Here is a 21,091-nt window from a genome sequence, read left to right as displayed (position 1 = left end):
GTACTTGTTGGATATGTAGAACGAAGACGGAGGTTGGGGGTTCCATATAGAGGGTCACAGCACAATGTTTGGGTCAGCTTTGAGTTACATTGCCTTGAGAATACTTGGAGAGGGACCTGAAGATGGTGAAGATGGGGCTATGGCTAGAGGCCGAAGATGGATCCTTGACCATGGTGGTCTAGTGGCTATTCCTTCATGGGGAAAGTTTTGGGTCACGGTACGACCAAATGAAACCATTACCTTAATTATGTTGGTTTTATCTAGCTGACACTTCAAATTATAAGCACAGATTCACATACCAAAAATAAAAATAAAAATTAGTATGTCATTTTGGTGGCTAGATTTCTAGATAATGTACATATGCAAGCAAAAAGTCATTGAAGTCGCGTATCTTTAATGTCCGAATAAAATCCCATATCAGGATACCCTGCAATTCCTCTAAATTGCGACCTCAAATTACAAGGGTTGCAATTCGGAAAATTCAAGTCATTTTTTCAAAATAAACAGTTTGAATTAAGTCACGTAAGCCTTAAAAGCTAAAAAAAATACTAAAAAAGAAAAGAGACATGGATGAACCATCCCTTAAGGAGTGGTCGACCACCATTTTAACCTTTCAGAGGATGGTTTGGCCAGCATTTTAGTTATTTTGTTTAATAATTTTTTTAAGGCTTATGTAAAGATAAAAAATCGTACCACACATTGTACTTTAAATATTTAAAATTCCATCAAACTTTCTTATCAACTCCAGACTAGTGGCAGCAACAATGGTTGAGCTTCTCCATTTAGATTCATGGATATAAAGATCAAGCATTTACAAGAGCCTCTCTTACAAAACGATGGAAGTATATATTTTCTTTAAACTGTATATAATCTTTAGCATATTGTGAACTTGTTTTATCTGTCGAGTGAAAACTCAAATTTCTCATGTGTAGGTACTGGGAGTGTATGAGTGGGCAGGCTGCAATCCATTGCCCCCAGAGTTTTGGCTTCTTCCTAAAGTCTTCCCCATGCATCCAGGTTTTTTTCCACTCAATTCTGTTTTCTAGAAAGCACATTTCGTAAGATGCACATACTACTAAAACATTTCTCAAAGATTTCAAGGTGTTCATTACATTAAATGCAGGCAAAATGTTAAGCTATTGTCGCTTGGTTTACATGCCAATGTCTTATTTATATGGGAAGAGGTTCGTTGGTCGAATCACTGAATTGATTCTATCACTAAGACAAGAGTTATATAACGAGCCTTACCATCAAATTAACTGGAATAAAGCCCGGAACACAATTGCAAAGGTTAGTTGAATCTTAATCCTCTATGCCACATCCTCATCAGCAATCTTCACAAAATATATGCAACTAAGACAATATTATTAGAACATAATTCTTCGAAGATAAGAGGAATACATGAGTTACATTAATAATAAATCAAGAGTTTGTAACTTCAGGAGGTATAGCATGTAGTTCATTACAAATCCAAGACATAGCACGCGCAACACCTCTTACATGATTGTGTTATTTTTAATTATGTTATTTTCTGCTTTATTAGGGATTCCTAAAATTAGTTTTGTCAATAAATAAGAGTTTGTAATGTGAGGAGTTATAGTATGTAGTTCATTATAAATAGAAGACAAATCCTCCTAGTGCATTCACGAGAGTCAATTACATTTTATTCTTTTGTGTTCCTAAAAAAAGCATTATCACACAAACAATTATAAAGATTCTTGGTGACATTAATGCATACATATATAAAACTCACCCAAGTTGTTAATTTAGGAGGATCTCTACTATCCGCATCCCCTCATACAAGATATGCTATGGGGATTTCTTCACCATGTAGCCGAGCCTGTCCTGAAGCATTGGCCCTTTTCAATGTTGAGAGAGAAGGCACTAAAAGCTGCAATTGGTCATGTACATTATGAGGATGAGAACAGCAAATACCTTTGCATTGGATGCGTTGAAAAGGTCAATAACTAGTGTACTAGTGTTGCATATACAAATCAAAATGAGAGAAATATAAATCAAAGTAATTGATTTGTCATCAATGAACTGAATTGCCAATGTTATTTAGTACAGGTATTATGTTTGATTGCCTGTTGGGTTGAAGATCCAAATGGGGAGGCATACAAGCTTCATCTAGGCAGGATTCCAGACAACTATTGGATTGCAGAAGATGGCTTAAAAATTCAGGTTATATATATGATCAAGAAACATGTGTGCATGTTAATCAATAATCACATATACTTGAAGCATTTACTCAAAATTTTGATCCTAAAAAATTTTGGTCCATTTAAAGTCAAATATTTTATTTTGAAATGTACTAAATGATGCCTGATTTATTTGATGCAGAGTTTCGGCAGTCAGATGTGGGATGCAGGTTTTGCTATTCAAGCAATTCTCTCTTGTAATCTAAACGAAGAGTATTGGCCAACACTTCGTAAAGCACATGAATTTGTAAAGGCTTCACAGGTTAGAATATATGCATGTATGATATATTCCTTACATTTTTTTATTCAAAGATATTGCTTTAACTTAATCATGGTATTTTTTAGGTCCCGGAAAACCCTTATGGGGACTTCAAAGCCATGTACCGCCACATAAGTAAAGGAGCATGGACATTCTCGATTCAAGACCATGGCTGGCAAGTCTCTGATTGCACCGCTGAAGGGCTGAAGGTAATGTCTCAAATCTATCAAAATACATGATCAAAACTACACATGGTCGATGTTTGTTTCGAAGGAGAATTTGACATTTGGCAAAACCTTCTCTTTTGCAGGTTGCAATCTTGTTCTCACAAATGCCTCCAGACCTTGTTGGGGAAAAATTGGAGACAGAGCGGTTTTATGATGCTGTGAATGTCATTCTTTCTCTACAAGTAAGAATTCAACCTTTAAAATTCTATTTTTTACTCAGTTAGCATTTAAGCACAAGTAGTTTTCTAGCTGAATTAGCAGTTAAGCACAAGTTGTTTCCCTAATACTTCATATGAATCGTTGACTTTCGTTTAATTGCCACTACAGAGTAGCAATGGTGGTTTCCCAGCATGGGAGCCTCAAAGAGCACATGAATGGTTGGAGGTAACTTCTCAAAGCTTGATAAGACTGTTCATACTTATGACAAAAATTGTCATATTTACCCAGCACTCATTAACATAATTCTTGTATCTATTTTCCCAGAAGCTCAACCCCACGGAGTTCTTTAAAAATGTCCTTATTGACCGAGAGTAAGAAACCTTTAGCACAACAACATTTACCAAGGTATTGCTCATATTAATTTGGGTTGTGTTACCTTATAGGTACGTAGAGTGCACTTCATCTGCACTTCAAGGTCTGGTACTCTTTAGGAAATTCTATCCCAAGCACCAGAGGACAGAGATAGACAGTAGCATTCTCAGAGGAGTTCAATTCATTGAAAATGTGCAAGAACTAGATGGATCATGGTAATATGTTTTTTTTTTTCACACATAATTCTTGAAGAATACTGCTCTATATATAGCTTAGCAATCAAACTACTGCAGCAAGAAAACCAAAACGCATGACGAAGACCACCTAGGTGCACCCGCCGGCACTACCGAAGGACACAACCACAGAACATCTTTAGGCCACACAAACACACCGGCCCGATCTACACTCACATCTCGCCTTCCCCGCAAATGACACACCTAATTAAGCCCCTAATTCAAAATATAGTGTGAGCAGGAAACTCAGAAATTGTGAAACCAGGATAGAGCTTCCATTTCTAGATACTATATTTTTTGTTTGAGATGAGCTCCCGGCTTTAAGCAGAGCCGGTAGGAGATAGGGGATCAGAGATAGACCTTGCTGACTTTGCTTAGACAATGGCAGCCTAGTATAACAATAGGAGACTGCATCAAATTTTTACTTTTTTTCTTATCTTTTGTTTCTAGTGATGTTGTTAAATCGCACAAATACAAAGTTCGAACTTAAGACCTCTACTTTGATACAATGTTGAATAACCAGTTTTCCTAAAAAATTAAACTTTAGAGGAAATAGTGAATTTAATTATTCAATTAATATTTTAGTATATGTTATTATTATTATTATTATTGAAGTAGAAAAGATCATTTTTATAGGTATGGTAATTGGGGGATTTGCTACACCTATGCTACGTGGTTTGCTGTAGGGGCGCTGGCTGCTTGTGGAAGAAACTACAAAAATTCTCTTGCATTGCGTAAAGCTTGTGAATTTTTGCTATCAAAGCAGCTACCTAATGGTGGATGGGGGGAAAGTTACCTATCTAGCCAAAACAAAGTATGGAGCAATTTGTTTAAATTTGAATTTGGATTAGGATCTCCAGAAATTTGCTTCGAATGGCAAATGTAAGAGAACTTCTATAGGACTTACTTGTCCGAACATGGGATGGGTTGTCCAAAACCTACTCGGACATGTGAGTCTCATAAGGACTTTCTTACATTTACTGTTTGAATTGTTAATAATCCGAACAACAAAATTGTTGCAGATCTCTCTTCAATGAATGTATACTACTAAATTAAATGAAAAAAGAAACAAGGTAAATGAAAAGAAAGAACTGAAGTTTGTTTCATTTTGAAACAGGTGTGGACGAATATAGAAGGCAACCGTGCAAATTTGGTCCAAACTGCATGGGCCTTGTTAGGCCTCATGGATGCTGGGCAGGTCGGTCCATCATTTTCTCTTCAAATGTTTAACTATTTGCAGTGTATAACATAAGCATTTTTTTGGGATATATGAATAATTATAACATAGCATTTCTGCATAAGAACACCAAAGAAATATCACTGAAGAACTCAATATGCATATGAATAGAAAAATTAAGATTTACACAAATAAAGTCAAGAAAATCTAAAGCTTAAGTATTCAACTGTGTCAAATTTTAGGAAGTACAAACGTACACCATATGTTGATTCTGAATGCTTTTAAAACTTTAGGGCGAGATAGACCCAACACCAATTCATCGCGGAGTAAGGCTACTGATCAATTCACAGATGGAAGATGGTGACTTCCCTCAACAGGTAATTCATGTCTATTTAGAACCCAACACATTTAGATAAGTTGACAAAGTTTTCTTCCAATTCAGTTTATTAAATTGAGATATATCTTTAAAGCACATGATTCTCACGTGCTTTAAAATATATATCAATTTAATGAGTAATATTATTATTCACATCCATTTTACACCGGTTGATCATGTGATATATTTTACATAGTTTTCGTTTTCTCTAAATGGCTGACATGGGAAGCTACTTAAAACATGCTACGTAACAAGTGTAAAATCAGTGTGATAAATTAGTGTGAAGAGTAGCATTTCTTCTTATTCAATTTGAAGGAAAACTTTGTTCATTTAAGTGTGTTTGTGATTTTCCTTTTCTATTTTTATCAAAATATGTTTAAGTATTAATTTAATTTTTCAAGCATGGTATAATAGATGGCTATTGGCAACAGGAAATCACAGGAGTATTTTTTGGAAATTGTACACTAAACTACTCAGCAAATCGAAACATTTTTCCAATATGGGCTCTTGGAGAATATCGGAGGCGAGTCCTGTTAGCACGATAACCTCAATGAGCAAGGAAAGGATTGCGTATTGAGCTTCAGAAGCCCAAGTTAGCTTGAAAGAGAATGGTCTCTCCAATACATAACCAACTTTCATGTAACTGCGTAACCAATGTTGAGAAAGGTTTCCAAATAAATGTAGAAAATTGTCTACTACTAGAAAGATGTAAATTATGTCATAATTAGTTTGATGTGAGACAAACAGCAACTCGATCATGTGATGTAATATTATAATATATGTGGATGTTAAATAATTGTGCAATATATACCACGTAAAATAAACATTATAGTTTTTTCATTTTTCTAAATTTTGAATGAGCAACTGTGTTGCTTTTCTCTTTGCACGTGATTCTCTACTGTGTTACCACTCATTTATACACGTACGTTTTCATGAACTACCGCATATCATACTCAATTGTCTTAAACTACTATTTTTTGATTAAAAAATCATTTCCGAAGTTAAGCCGTTAAATCAACACAGAATGATCACAGTAGATGCTTTAGAATTTCTTTATCTTAATATATTTCTCATTCATACTTTGACCCGTTCCGATAAAAATTTCTGACTATATCTGTGCTTACAAATTATGTTTATGTGATTTAAACGATAATTAATGTTTTTATAAAATTATTTATTGATTTTGTTTGTTATACTTTCTGAATATTTTTAAACACTTTTGATTCAATTCCATCTTTTTAATCATGCTCCTTATGAATCCAAATCCTATCTCTATCCATCGATCGTCACCGGCCAATTTTATTTGGCTTTGATCGACTCTCATAGTCCTAGATATTGGTTGATTGTTGACAAGGATCAATATTGCATGCTCCAAATGTCTACTAAGTTCTAGTCTCATTGGAATTATCAATTTGATTGTTTTTCAGCCACGTACGTCTCTGTTTGGCTCATTGTCAACTCCCATAATGTCTCGATTTAAACTACTCAATTGAAACATGTACGATGGGGAAAGTTATGCTGACTTTCCCAAACGAGAAGAAATTCATCCTTTAATTTTTGTTTTGATTTCTTTTTCAGTTTGTTTTTTTTTTTTTTTTTTTTAACAGAAATCAAGCTAAGCTTTTACTAAAATTTTTTTTTTTGAAATACAACGCTCAATAGAAATAATATTAAAAATATAATGAAGAACTTTTTTAATTAGAACAAGTTCCTCCCTCATAAATATGACATAATTGACATTTCAGTTATCTTATATTATCCTCAAATTGATTCAAAAGCAATAAAGAGGGGTCAAACATTTTCCGAAAGAGAAATGTTTGCTGCACTTCAAGTGCACTTGTTGTGCACCTACAGTGTAACAATCACCCCCTTTCCGAAATCAAGGTTCTGTTCACGAAGAGTATGCACTAGACATCCCATCAATCACATATTGCATATACAAAGTCAAAAATTGAGACTAGTAATCTGATGGACCAAGTACTAGATCTTTATAGCCTTTACTAGATTGAGAAGAAATTCATCCTTTAATTTTTGTTTTGTTTTTTTTACAGGAATCAAGCTAAGCTTTTATTAAAAAATATCTTAAGTACAATGCTCAACAAAAAAAATATTAAAAATTTAATGAAGAATTTTTTCAATTAGAACAAGTTCCTCCCTCATAAATGACATGTTTGACATTTCATTCTCAGTTATCCAATAGTATCCTCAAATTGATTCAAAAGCAATAAAGAGGGCTCAAACATTTTTCGAAATTAAGGTTCTGTTCATGAAAAGTATGCACTAGACATCCCATCAATCACATATTGCATATTCAAAGTCAAAAATTGAGACTAGTAATCTGATGAGACCAAGTAATAGATCTTTATAGCCTTTACTAAACATGTGGGTTCACCATATTATTTATCAAATGTGTTTTTAACGAAATAATAACATCAACACATCTAATTACATGGTTTCAAACAAGCTTTTCATCCCCCCATCGTACCAATAAGTCGATTGACATATATAGCTTAGTAGGAAAGAAAAATATATATTAATTAACAGATAAAAATATTTTTATGCAGGTTTCAGGTGGGGGGAAAATTTTGGGGAGAGGTTTATGCGAGAGAGAGAGAGAGAGAGAGAGAGAGATGGAGTTAATTTCTGAGCTTTTCTGAGAGAAGGAAAATTGGGATCGAGGGACACGATTTTGTAATAGGTAAATTTACAGACGGTTTGGGACTAAACTGTCTAGAAATTTACCATTCCAGATAGTTTGGTCCTAATCGTCTGGAATTTACTTTCCAAACAATTCTTGTTAAACCATCGAAAAAAAATAAAATTAGACGGTTTGGTACAAACAGTTTGAAAATTTACATTTTCAGACCGTTTTGACCAAACCGTCCATAAATTTGACGAAGGTTTTTCTTGAAACCGTTTATATTCCTTTTTTTACTGACAGTTTTCAAAAAACCGTCTGTAATATTTTTCATTCTTGAAAAAAGCGTCTACAAAAATTTAAATCTAGACGGTTTTTAAAACCGTCCGTAATTTCTCCTTTTTTTATAGTGGGATGTCCGAATCTAAATACAACATTTCACAACTCAAGAGATACAAATCCAAATCCAATATTGCAACTCAAAATCCCGCAGGAATCCAAATCTAAAATTATAAAATCCCATTAATATTTACTTATATATATATATTGTTGAAAGAGTTTTCGGTTAAGTGACACAAGCTTTAGAAAGTAATGACAGTCTTTTTCTACAAAATAAGAAAGCCGGTGAGGGTACTTGCTCGGGGTGCAAGCGGATCCCACTCCGATACTTAAGTCAGTTCTTTGGATAATCTATATAAATGTCTCAATAACAATAATTTCAGCTAGAGAATACCTGGAGTTTGCTCTATATTTATACTATAGGATTGAGACGGTTAATCCCTTGAAATGAGGGGGAACGTCTCTCTGATCATGGTTCGTGGGTTACTGCATGTTACGAACGTGTGCCTTCCGATAATCCGAAATGTGAATACCCATGTTTGGATTGGGGACAGCTTCGTGGAACATGAGCTGAATGCTTGAGATACACCTGGGTATCTCAGATTCTTATAGCTTCGAATATACGATCATAAATAGGCTAGGCCTTAGTTGAATTAGGCTCTATTGACTGCGGGTGAGCTCTAGTAGGACTTTCAGGCCCACCTGTGATTTGTTATGGATTCTGGATTCCGGACACTGTAGAATCAGATTTATTCGGGTCGAGTAAACCACCAAAGCCTGAACTTTGTGATGGGCCCATTTGAGCTTCGGAAATGATAATTCCCCAACGTGTGTGTATATATATATAGGTAAGTGGTTATTAACAGTAGCCTTCGCCTATTCTTAAAGCCGTTAATCGCCACACTCTATGCGAGTAGCGGTTAACGATTAACAATTAACGATTAGCAGTTAATAACCATCCACTTGTATAGTCGTAGTTGGTACCAGCAGCTAATGGGTCCCTCACTCTGTTTCGTATACGTCCAACTCCAAGTGGTTTTTCTTCATTTGGTTGCAGCACTGCTCGTGTGGGCTATATGCTCACACGGGAAATGGGATTATCCCTGTTTTAGAGGAAAACACAAAACCCTAACTTCTTTTCTTTTTCCTTCAGCGTCGCGTCGCGCCGCCCCTTCTTCTTCCTCCCACTGGACTCGCTCGACGCTCTCTCTCTCTGCTCTCTGCTCGCTGCTGACATCGCAGCCGCTCTCCCCGTCTCTCTGCCGCTCTCTCTCTCTCTCTTCTGCCGATGTCGCATCCGGTACCGCAGATATGTTAATAGTTGATTTCCAGTTTTATAGCATTTTGATTTGTTTCGGGACATGGCTTGTCATAATTATCATACAAACAAGCACACATATGCAGCTTGAACTAAATATTATGGTGAGATTATCTCTGTTTTAGCTCTGTGTTTAAAGAAAATCATGTTGTTGAATCGATTCTGCTCAAGCTTATGGAAAATCTTGTTTTAAGGCATACACTCTCTCTTGCTAACATTTGTAGTTTTGGCCATGTAATCACTTGTTAATTTGATTTAGATAACATTTTTGGTTTGATTTGGAGAAAACACGATGTGGGTTTTTGAACTGATGTCATGGTTTTTTTAGGGATGTCTTAGAATTGGTAGTTCTGAAAACATCAGTTGTCTGTCTGTGTTACCAATGCTTAGACTCTCAATTAATTTTGTTTATTCTTGAGGACAGTTGGTTTGGGGGCTATAAGTCTTAATATAATCTTTGGATTTTGAATTGATCATCATAAAAGTTTTAACTTTTAACCATGAAGGAGGAGCTAAAGCTGTTTGGACGAGTATTAATTTGTCTTCCACACTCAACAAATGGCTGGTTGGTTCTTAAGGTCTATCTGAAAATGTGATGAGAAGCAGTTGATGTAATTGTTGTAGTTGGTGTGACTTTTGTTGTTGGTTGGATTGCTTATGCAACCGTGGTGTTGGTGTTTGATATATGTATATATATAAATTTTCAAACCTCCAAATTGAAGAAGCCCCTCTCTTTTCTTTCTTTTTTCTTTTTTGCCATGTTTATTCTTCTTTCTAATGGGCAAGTTTCTAGGAAATGGAAGTGACATTATGAAATCTTGAATGAACTTACGTAGGTTGATTGTTGATAATTATCTCTATAAATTAGATTGATTGTTGATAATCTTAATTTCGTTTACTTCTTCATTCTAACTTACTAACGATTATGTGTGTGTAGGTGATTAACGAAGATTTGGTTGTATTTCATGACGATGTGGTTGAAATAGATACAATGGAAGATCCTTCTATTCATATAAATCCGATGACAACAAAAAAAGGTCAAGAAGAAGCATAAGAAGACCTCAACCGTTGGGACCCATTTTGATGAACTTACTTTTATAGATCCAAATGACACAAGGATATGGGCAAAATGCAAGTTTTGTGATCATAAATATATAGCTAACAATTCACATGGAACTGAAAATCTACAGAAGCATATGAATGTTTGTGAGGAAAAAACTGATCATGATATTCAGCAAATGCTCCTATCTAGAGATCAAGAAACTCTGCCAGTAAGTGCCTCAAAATTTTGTCCTAAAAGATATAGAGAATTGTTAGTTGGTACGATTATTAAGCATTACTTGCCTTTTTCATATGTTGAATATGATGGTGTAAAAGAATTGCATAGATACTTGCATAGTGATGTACCATTAATTAGTAGAAATACTGCTAAGGCTGATTTGATTAAGATGCATATATTGGAGAAACAAAAGGTTAAGTCTTTGTTTAATGTTTGTCCTGGGAGGATTAGTTTGACATCTAATTTGTGGACTTCTTTGACAACCGATGGGTATATTAGCCTCACTGCACATCTTATTGACAAGAATTGGGTATTATCTAAAAGGGTGTTAAGCTTTTCATTCATGCGCTCACCACATAATGGTGCATTTTTTGCTGAAAAGATATATAGTTTGCTAGAAGAGTAGAGGATTGATAAAAAGGATTTCTCTATAACATTAGAAAATGCTTCTGCGAATGATTTGTGTATTGTGAATCTCAAATCAAAATTAAACATGAAAAATGCCCTTCCTTGTGAAGGTGAGTTGTTTCATATGCATTGTTGTGCTCATAATCTTAATTTGATAGTGCAAAATGGATTAAAAGAGATCAATGGTGCTATTGACGCCGGAACAGAATAGCGATTATTCTGCAGGCTAATCAACAAGTAATTTGCAAAGAAGAAAACAGGAATATTCACCTCAAAAATAGAGAGAAAACTCTGAATTCGATAAAATTATCAATAAACAACAACTGTCGGAAAAACGCCCACAAGCCGGGCTTAAATAGCTAAAAATTAGGTCTTTAGCAGAATTTTGCCAAAAATAGCAAAATCCCGAAAACCCTAATAAAACGAAATACGGAATAAAATAAGTATTCTGCCAAAAATCTGGCCTAACTCGGGTTCAGAATCACCTCCTAAACGATAAACGAAAAATTACCATAAATGGTAAAAAATATCTAAACTTAGGGTTTTGAAAAGGAAAACAGCAGATTTTGGGGCTCAAAAAGAGGCACACCGAGCATAGCTCGGTGAACACGACGTGCGCGCCGAAGAGAGCTTTCCGAATTTGGGTCATATGCGCGAATCGGATACTCGTAGCCAAAGTTATGGCAAAATTACTGCAGCGCATCCGAAAATTGCTCCAATTAGGCCAAATTACTATTTCTTGCCAATTTTGCGCTGATCTATCTGCTCCAGGTAACTCAGCGCCATTAATGTACAATCTAACAGCTCAGCATCGTCTGACTCGAATCCTCTTGCATCAGCTATCCAAAAGATTCGAGATAGTGTTAAGTATTTTAGAGGATCACAAATGAGAAAACAAAGTTTTCTTCATACTATCAGTCAAATGTCATTGGACAATAACAAGGGATTAAAACAAGATATGCCAATTAGATGGAATTCGACATATCTTATGCTTGAGAGTGCAATTCATTATAGGCGTCATTTTGCTTATTTGGAGATGACTAATAAAAACTATACGTTTTGTCCTAATACACTTGAGTGGGAAAAGGTGAATGATATCAGTAATTTCTTGGGTTGCTTTTATCGTGCTACATGTGCTTTTTTTTTGTACCAAATATCTCACAACCAATCTATAATTTCCCGTAATTGCATTGATTTATGTGAACTTGAAGCAAGAACTTGTCAGCGAAGATGGGTATACGAGATTAATGGCAAGTCAAATGATCTCTAAATTTGAAAAATATTGGTCAAAACTCAGTTTAGTGTTGGCCATTGCAGTTATCTTAGATCCTCGTTACAAGCTGCACCTTCTAAAGTACTTTTATACTAAAATTTATGGAACTGAATCTCAAGAGTATGAGAATATGACGAAAACGTTAACCAAACTTTTTATGGAGTATAGTGTTCCTATGACTTCAAGCTCTACAGTTGTTCAGCCCCAAGAAGACTTAGATTGGGAAAAGGTATATAATATCACAAGTTTCTTAGCTTGTTAGTAACTTAGTATATATACTCATAACCACTTACTAATTTTATGTTTATATATATTATCTCTTTTCATGTAGGATTTTCTAGCATCTGATGGAGTCGATGCTGATGCAAAAAAGACTCACTTAGAACTTTATTTGGATGAACCCAAGTATTTGGAGAAGAATACGACATTTGACATCCTTTCATTTTGGAAAGGAAATGAATTTCGTTATCCTGAAGTAGCTGCCATGGCCCATGATATTTTGAGTATTCATATTTCTATTGTTAATTCAGAATTCACATTTAGTATTAGTGGACGTGTGATTGATCAGTATAGGAGTTCACTCGAGCCTAATATTGTTGAGGCATTGGTTTGCACTAGAGATTGGTTATATGGAGAGCAAGGAGTTATTTGCATATTTAATTTTTTTCATTTACTTGTATTTTTTTTTATCTTACTTTAATGACATTAATTTCTTTTATCTTTTGATATAGAACAAACTTTAATGAAGGTGGATAACGAAGAATATGATGTTTTGACATTGGATAGTATCAGGTCATGTGAGATCCCTTGTTCTTTCTTTTGTTCTTATGTTATTGTTCGTGTTTTAGCATGGTCTTCACAAAATAGCTAAAGGATTGTACTTCAGGATCACATATTTTGGCATGAACCATAATGAAAAAACAAACACTTGATAGAAATTCTCCATATCTGATTATCATCCTCTATTTTTGAGCCATAGAGAAAATCTTCAAAACCTTTTCACCTTCCAATGTAATTACTTTGTTTTTTTTCCTTTAGGTATTGGAGTTGAATGACAAAGATGTGCATGTCAAACTAACCTACGTTGGACTCAATCTGATGGACAATGAGGATATTTGTGAGTCATTCAAGGAATCAAGAGTGGACAATTATGATGAAATGATATAATTTTTGTATTTGTATTTGTAAATTTGTAATGATGATGTAGTTTTTTTTTTTTTTTTTTTTTTTTTTTATTTATTTGATTAGACAATTAAGCATATTAAGTGATTTAGTGCTAGCCTACTAGGAATTTAATTTCTAAATATGAATTGCTAAAACTATTATTATTTCATTTAAATATCCAAATATATATATATATAGCTAAAATGGTTCAATCAGGTCCTGTCGGATCGTCCTGATGCGACCCATTATGTTAAACGAGTTTCACGGGTCGTGTCGAGTGACCCGTGAAATTGCCGTGTCGTATCTGGAGCCACAACCCGTTAACATAAACGGATTGTGTTTGGGTCTAACTTAAACAGGTTGCAGGTCGTAAACGGGTCGACCCACAGACAGGGGTCGTAAATGGGCCAAGTCCCATCAACAGCCATGAGTCTTTTAAGTTGAAGCTGTTAACTGCTTAAAAGCCATTGAACAATTCGTGACCTATGCCGATTGATAAAGGAAAAAGAAGCTCAACTTGGTTTTTCTAATGGAAATTAAAACACAAAAACACCGATTAGATTTTCTGAATAAAAAGCTTAGTTTTGAAGGTATGTTTGTCATGAATAGCTACCATAAGACGTTGTGGAAGTGTTGCACTCTTATGGAAGGAAGTTGTAGACGTACGTAGAAATTCAAAATTTTAGTAACAAACATATTAATGCAGTGGTTAGAATAGTACGAAAATAAGTTTCTTTTCATTTCAAATAAAATAGATAGCATTTATTTCAATATCAAGATTTAAAGGTGGTATATCTAACAGGATACTGTAGATAATTTCATATTATTTAAATTAATATAATTGTGCAACAACCGGCCAGCACGTTACAAAGGAGAGAAAAATATCGGTAAAACAGAAGAAATTAACAAAATGAAATCATATCAGAACTATTATAAAATCAGAAAACCTTTACTTATAATTGTGGAGAGGGGAAAGCCTAACTGGGAAGCCTTTTGCTAGAACGGGGGCCGACTCGATTTTTGTTTTCTCATTCGGAAGAATTGGTTCCCATTTAAACATTTTCACTACGTAGTGGAGGAAGACAAGAACAGTCACTCTAGCATACTGCTTTCCTGGGCACATTAGAGGACCTGCCCCGAAAGGAACATATGTGTAAGGAGAAGGTCCATTTTCTTCATATCTTTTTGGATTAAACCTTTCTGGCTCTGAGAAGTATTCAGAGTTCTTCTGGGTCAAACCCACACTCCAATATATCTGAAAATCAAAATTAATTTGTTATATGGCAAATTAATGAAGAAAATGAAGTACTAGCTAGAATATTGTATAGAATTAAGAAGGTCACGTACGTACCTTCCAACCCTTGGGAATGACATAACCTTCGTAGGGGATATCTGTCTTGGCTTCTCTAAAAGCACCTTGAACAATTGTTCTATGCCTCATCACTTCGCTCACAAAGTTCCAAGTATACTTCATTTTCTGTTTGTCATCCCAACATAGCACTTCTCTTGGCTTCATTAGCCCTATGATCTCTCTTTGCTCTATCATGCAAAACAAGTAGTTCTACGTCTAAGATATTTCCTAAATATATTAAAGGCTGCATGTATGCCACATGCATGTATATATTTATTGTGATGGTTTAAATAAAACACAAATTTCAGGTGTTCAGTAATTTATTTGAAATAAGTAATTATTTGTGGAATCAAATCAAAATTGATTTTTATCCTGATTCCTATTTCTTATGAATAAATAAGGTAAAATTCTTGTAACGACCCAAGGAAAAGCGCTAGCCACATTTGCGTTATTACTCCAAAAGGACTAGTCAATTTGGAGCTTTCCTAGAATCCATTATAAACCACAATTTCACCTAATTAATAACTAGACAATGTGGGACTTAGCACTCATTACTATCTTTATAAACCACACACTCTATGTAGGCTACTCATCTTCCCAATATGGGACTAGGGTGTTATAAACTCCACCTCTTAAACTGCTGATGTCCTCGTCAGGGCCACGTCATGCAGCGCTTGTAACGACCCAGGGAAAAGCGCTAGCCACATCTGCGCTATTACTCCAAAAGGACTAGACAATTTGAAACTTTCCTAGAATCCATTATAAAGCCTAGTTTCACCTAATAACTAGGCAATGTGGGACTTAGCACTCATTATTAGATATAAACCACACACTCTATGTAGACTACTCATCTTCCCAATATGGGACTAGGGTGTTATAATTATGATTAAGGGTTCTTAGCCTAGTTCTATAAATACAAGAGTAATTTTGAATACTCATTTATGATCATCCCATTCTCATGCCACTGGGTTTATGTACCAGTGCCTATCAGCTTTTAAATTTTGTACTTTTTAATAAAGACGGATCCAAGAGCTACTAAGTACTATTATCAGCCCAATAAAATAAGAAATAAGTATGTAGCATTGCTCTAAATACAGAGCTTGTGTATTTCATAAAAAAGGCATTCTCTGATTAATTAGCTTGAGCAAATATATATATAAAACTAGAAGTAATTTTGAATTCTTTTCGCAGGCGTATTTTGAGCATTATATTTGTTTTGTATGCTAGCACGCACTACGATGGAGCTAGTTTTGAATTGATGTATGAATCAATTTTATTTTATTTTTGTTAAAAAAAAAAAAATAAAAAAAAAAAAATTAATACCTCTTACAACTTCATTATAGAGATGAGGCATCTCAGCAAGATATTTCATAGAGAAAGTGATGGTGGCAGTCGCAGTGTCATGGCCCCCAAACAGAAATGCCAAAATCTTATCTGCAATCTCCAATTCTGTCATGAACCCGCCGTCGCCGCATGGCGAAACAATCATTTGTGATAGCACGTCCTGTGTTGGAGACGCCAAATTATTTGTTAAAGCTTCCCTCCTCTCCTTAATAATCATATAAATCTCTTTCCTGAGAGCTTCTGCTGCTTTTATTGCATGATAAAATGGTGTTCCCGGGATGTTTAAATGTAGAGATAGCATGCCGTTAGTGAGATTATTGAAGTGGCACAAAAACTTGGAAAAAATCTCCGTGTCATCGATGCTCATAAATAAATGGCAAGCTAAGGTGAACGTGTGCAATTGCACTAGAGGATGTACCTTAACTTGATCTTTGCCTTGCCAGTAATTCTTTAAGTGGGTTCTTGAAATGGAGTCAATTGATGCCACAAATTTGTGAACCTCACTGAACTTGAAAAACGAGGATATGAACTTCCTGGCCTTGGCATCATCATGTTCAATGGGCACGAGTGCCGTGGAGGGGAAGAGCTTTTGAACCGAGGGAGGCCGCCAACGTATGAACAGCTTGCCATCATTTGAAAAGATGAATCGATTTGCGGCAGCGCCAGAAAATATGATGAAATTCTGACCAAGAATCTCAGTTTTGAATACTTTTCAGGAGTATTTGCTTGTTCTCTTTGAGACAAACTTTTCCACTGCTCCCTCTTGGAGTGCAGCCAAAAATTGAAGGGTTTCACCAATGATTGGCCAACCGAAACTTCCCGGAGGAAGGGCTGGGCTGGTGCGAGTGACATCTTCTTTTGTTTTATAAGCTAAGGAACAAATACCAAAATAAATGGAAGAAGCCAAGAATAGGGAAATCAAGGAGAAGAAGATGAGCTCCATGTTGGGTACGTTGGCAAGTGTGACATAATTAGTTTGCTACTTCTTTATAGGATTAATAAAATGATGTCCAAAGATGTAAATAGTTGTAAATATTAATTACTTTCTTGACTAAAAATTATGTCGTGATTTTTTTTTCAGCGCCTAATCCAACTCAAGTCTTATCCTATATTTGTAGTCCAATACACAATTGTCTGCTGAAGAGATTGGTCATCGCTCTATCTATGAGCATTAAGAAAAGTACACCCAATGATCCATTCACCCAACCGTACCCAAAATAAGACAAGAAAAACTTTTACCTCTCAACTAAAGCTATTAAAAGATTTCAGAAAGTTTTTCAACAATGGGCATCTGAGTCGTTAGCTTATAAAAAAATTGGCACAAAAGACGGCATTTGGATCCTCTCCCGTTGAAATGAACCGGAGTGGAGCCGGTTAGTTTAAGTGGAAGGGCAAAATTGTTAAAAAAAAAAAATGAAATGACAATCTTACCCTTATTTTTATACTAACCGACTCCACTCTAGTTCATTTGCACTGGAGCCGATCCTTGTCCCAAAAGACGAGGGTTGCATCAAACAGCGGATGCCAATTTGCCACAGTAAAAGGTCAAAGGTTCATTCCACCGAAGACATGTTTTCTTACCTTTACGGTTAAAATTTTATTTTCTTGCATTTAACAGTATACATAGTAATACATCATTTAAAATGGTAAATGACGTAACTACATATATACCATTAAATCTGTGAAATCTAATCTGAACCATAAAATAAATCATTAACATTTCACATAGCCAAGTGTCGGAAACGGCAAAGCAAAAAGGCAATAATGTATGGATAATAGGCCTACCATTTGAGGTTTCAGGTTTCAATAAAGACTTATGGGAAGAATGTAAAGCGCACAGCAGAAATTCTAAGAAATGGATGATTTACATTACAGTCATGGACATTATCTGACGAGCAAGACCCGGATCTTGCTCCAAGAGCTCCTTAAGGTTGTTCTCCACCTCTACCACCTGCTTTTCTAAATATTCCTTTGATGTCTGTCAGCCCAACAACAGAAAGTATTTGCACCAAAATTTCAGAAGAATGAGAGAAAATCAGTATATTGTCTTTCAAAAGAATGATGATTAGCTACAGAACTTAAGCGAGGTTGGCCAGGCACAGCTAAGACCAAACAAGTAGGGGAAAAGATTGGTTCATTTTGACTCGTTCAAAACCTTTAACAGTAGCTAATTGCCATGGCAGTAAATAATCTACACAATGCTAAGATCGAAAACCAACATGTAACATTTTCCTGCAAGTCTTCTCACTATAAACTCTTCTATTTGTTACTCCTCATTATACCAAATAATCTTGTAACTCATCCATAAACTTGGTGACTTTTTTATGGAGATCACTCCTAGAGCAACAATTCATGCAGTAACTTTTTCATTAGCCCGTCTCGCTGATTATTCAACAACTTTGTCATTGAATAATTTAAGATTGCTTGAGCACACTAGGTAATCATGGTATTACAATTTCTGAATCTTTTAGATAAATTCAACTGAATAAAAATTAGATCTTTCATTATGGAAAATAAAATCAGAGGTTTCAATTTTATAAAAATAAAGGGCAAAACATCTATTAAACAATAAACTTTAAGCCAAACTCAGGTCAAAATTGAAAAAAAATAGAATATTCACTACAAAAATACTGACAATTGGACGCGTGTCTACAGTACCGGTTACTGTAGACACGCGTCCAATTTGACACGTGTCTTATGAGACACGTGTCAAATTGTACAGCCGCCACAATTGGACGCGTGTATGTAATACACATGTCCAATTGGACACGCGTATTAAATACACGCGTCCAATTTGACACGTGTATTTAATACGCGTGTCCAATTGGACACGTGTATTAAATACACGCGTCCAATTTGACACGTGTATTTAATACGCGTGTCCAATTGGACACGTGTATTAAATACACGTGTCAAACTGTTATTTTTTTCAAATATAATTTTTTTTTTATTAAATAGAATTTCAACAATTGGACACGCGTATTTAATACGCGTGTCCAATTAGACACGTGTATTTAATACACGTGTCAAACTGTTATTTTTTTTCAAATATAATTTTTTTTTAATTAAATAAAATTTTAACAATTGGACACGCGTATTTAATACGCGTGTCCAATTGGACACGTGTATTAAATACACGTGTCAAAATATTATTTTTTTTTAATATAATTTTTTTAAATTAAATAAAATTTTAACAATTGGGGACGTGTATTTAAATACACGTCCCGGAATGGTGTAGGTAGGCGCGCGGGAGTTATCCCGCGCCCACCTGATGAGCATTCTTAATTTAAGTTTCAAAAAGCATTTTTTTTTTTTTTATACACTCGTTCGCTCTCTCTCTCTCTGTGCGCTCTCACCTCTCTCTCTCGCCTCTCTGTCTCTGTCTCTCGCTCTCTCTCACTCTCTCGCTCTCTGTCTCTCGCCTCTCTGTCTCTGTCTCTCGCTCTCTCTCACTCTCTCGCTCTCTGTCTCTCGTTCTCTCTCACTCTCTCGCTCTCCATCAACACTTAGGGTGCTACTGTTTACCAGCTTTGGTGGCAGCAGAATGACTTGATGCATCACAATATATACTCTTCGGACTGAGGAGTCCATTGTAGCGCAGATTAAATGGGAAGTTCGTGGGAGCTAGATTTATGGCAAAGGGCAGTTCTAAGTGCTCTAGAAAGAACTTGGAACTTGCTTTCCGGTGGAATGTACATAGCTAATTGTTTTTTGACTTGATTTGTTTGTTTGTTCTTTGGTGTTGCACGCTAGCTTCTTCTGTTAGTTGTTGTAGGGTGGTTTTTTGTTTTCTGAGTTCTGGTGCTGTTAGCCTGTAAGGCTTGGGTGTGTCATGCCTGCAGCTCGATCTGTAGTAGCATGGCTTGTTGTTAGCTTGTTCTTTGTGGGCTGAGGTGTTGTTGTAATCGGGGTTGTTCGGATTGGGTTCCAGTTTTTCGCTGGAGTGTTGTAAGTACGTGTTTGCGGTTCTATGAAAGATTTTATTCATAAGAAAAGAAAAAGAAAAAAAAGCAAGTCGTCAAGATGTACTTACATCTCAGTGTCTCAGACAAGAAGTTGCTATTGACGAGCAAACCAGAAGGCATAAAAAATAGCATATAACTGAAAAAATTCCCAATCCCAATCCAAAAACAAAAACTGTCAAAACAAGGAGCTTAAATAAAAGAAAGAAATTTCTGGACAAAGAGAAAGAAGACATTTTCATTAACGGAAAAAAAGAGTAGAGACAAAAACATTGTTGTTAGAGAGTCTCTGGTCAGATTGTCGAGAGAGGTTTTATTGCTCGTTGCTATTTTTTGCTTCCCACCATCATGATGATGTTGATGCGTTGAACTTGGTTTTAGTTCAAGTTGGTCTGAAGCAACAGGTAGGCTTCTCTTTCATTATATTTGTGTGCATGTATCTATCATATATATATATATACACATTTAGCCACGTGTATGTATACACGTGGCTAACAATTTGGAATTGTTTTTTAAAAAAATCGGTTTGACACGTGTATTCTAATACACGTGTCAAATTGTGCAGTTCGTGACATGCACATTTGACACGCGTATCACGCGTGTCAAAATGCACGTGTCTAACTGTTTGACACGTGTACGACACTGTACACGTGTCAAACTGCACGTGGCTATTTGCATGCATTTTTGTAGTGATTGAAAAATTAACGTTGTAGACCAAATGAAACGGGGTATATGATGATTCATTATTATGATCCTCCAATCCAAATTTGTGCACTGAAAAACAAGAAACAAATTGCTACTACAAAACTAAACCTTCCAGATGGACATTATTTTTAAAAAAAAAAAAAAAAAAACATTAGCAGGGATAGATCTAGAACTCATTCTTTCTTTCTTTCTTCTTCTCGGGAGGATTTTAATTTAGATGGGGATCCACAAATAATTTAAGAAGACAAAAACCAAAAAAAAAAAAAAAAAAATTGTGAATCGCTATATAGTTTCACTAGTAATTTC

General features: G+C 35.3%; 1 protein-coding gene and 1 pseudogene across 4 annotated transcripts in view; one reads left to right on the top strand and one right to left on the bottom strand.

Moving 5' to 3' along the window:
* LOC133865950 (lupeol synthase-like) overlaps positions 1-21,091 on the top strand; it is a 71,200-nt gene that overhangs the window by 6,103 nt on the left and 44,006 nt on the right. Inside the window, exons 5-19 of one of the 4 annotated variants that reach the window (XM_062302477.1) lie at positions 20-217; positions 933-1,017; positions 1,124-1,290; positions 1,771-1,959; positions 2,071-2,184; positions 2,344-2,463; positions 2,547-2,669; positions 2,771-2,869; positions 3,015-3,071; positions 3,171-3,217; positions 3,290-3,433; positions 4,088-4,265; positions 4,569-4,649; positions 4,922-5,005; positions 5,436-5,800. The exons of 1 other annotated variant lie outside the window; for it this stretch is intronic. In XM_062302477.1, the coding sequence (XP_062158461.1) occupies positions 20-217; positions 933-1,017; positions 1,124-1,290; positions 1,771-1,959; positions 2,071-2,184; positions 2,344-2,463; positions 2,547-2,669; positions 2,771-2,869; positions 3,015-3,071; positions 3,171-3,217; positions 3,290-3,433; positions 4,088-4,265; positions 4,569-4,649; positions 4,922-5,005; positions 5,436-5,549 (1,800 nt within the window). In that variant the 3' untranslated portion in view covers positions 5,550-5,800. Of the gene's footprint in view, positions 1-19; positions 218-932; positions 1,018-1,123; positions 1,291-1,770; positions 1,960-2,070; positions 2,185-2,343; positions 2,464-2,546; positions 2,670-2,770; positions 2,870-3,014; positions 3,072-3,170; positions 3,218-3,289; positions 3,434-4,087; positions 4,266-4,568; positions 4,650-4,921; positions 5,006-5,435; positions 5,801-21,091 lie in introns of those variants that run through there. 2 more of the 4 variants (XM_062302482.1, XM_062302481.1) reach the window with 2 other exon arrangements.
* On the bottom strand, positions 14,350-17,061 carry LOC133865372 (beta-amyrin 28-monooxygenase-like; annotated as a pseudogene).

The sequence above is a fragment of the Alnus glutinosa genome, chromosome 4 (genome assembly GCF_958979055.1).
Source record: "Alnus glutinosa chromosome 4, dhAlnGlut1.1, whole genome shotgun sequence".
NCBI classification, from domain to species: domain Eukaryota; kingdom Viridiplantae; phylum Streptophyta; class Magnoliopsida; order Fagales; family Betulaceae; genus Alnus; species Alnus glutinosa.
The sequence above is the reverse complement of the archived record's forward strand: the minus strand, read 5'-3'. Positions and strand labels throughout refer to the sequence as shown.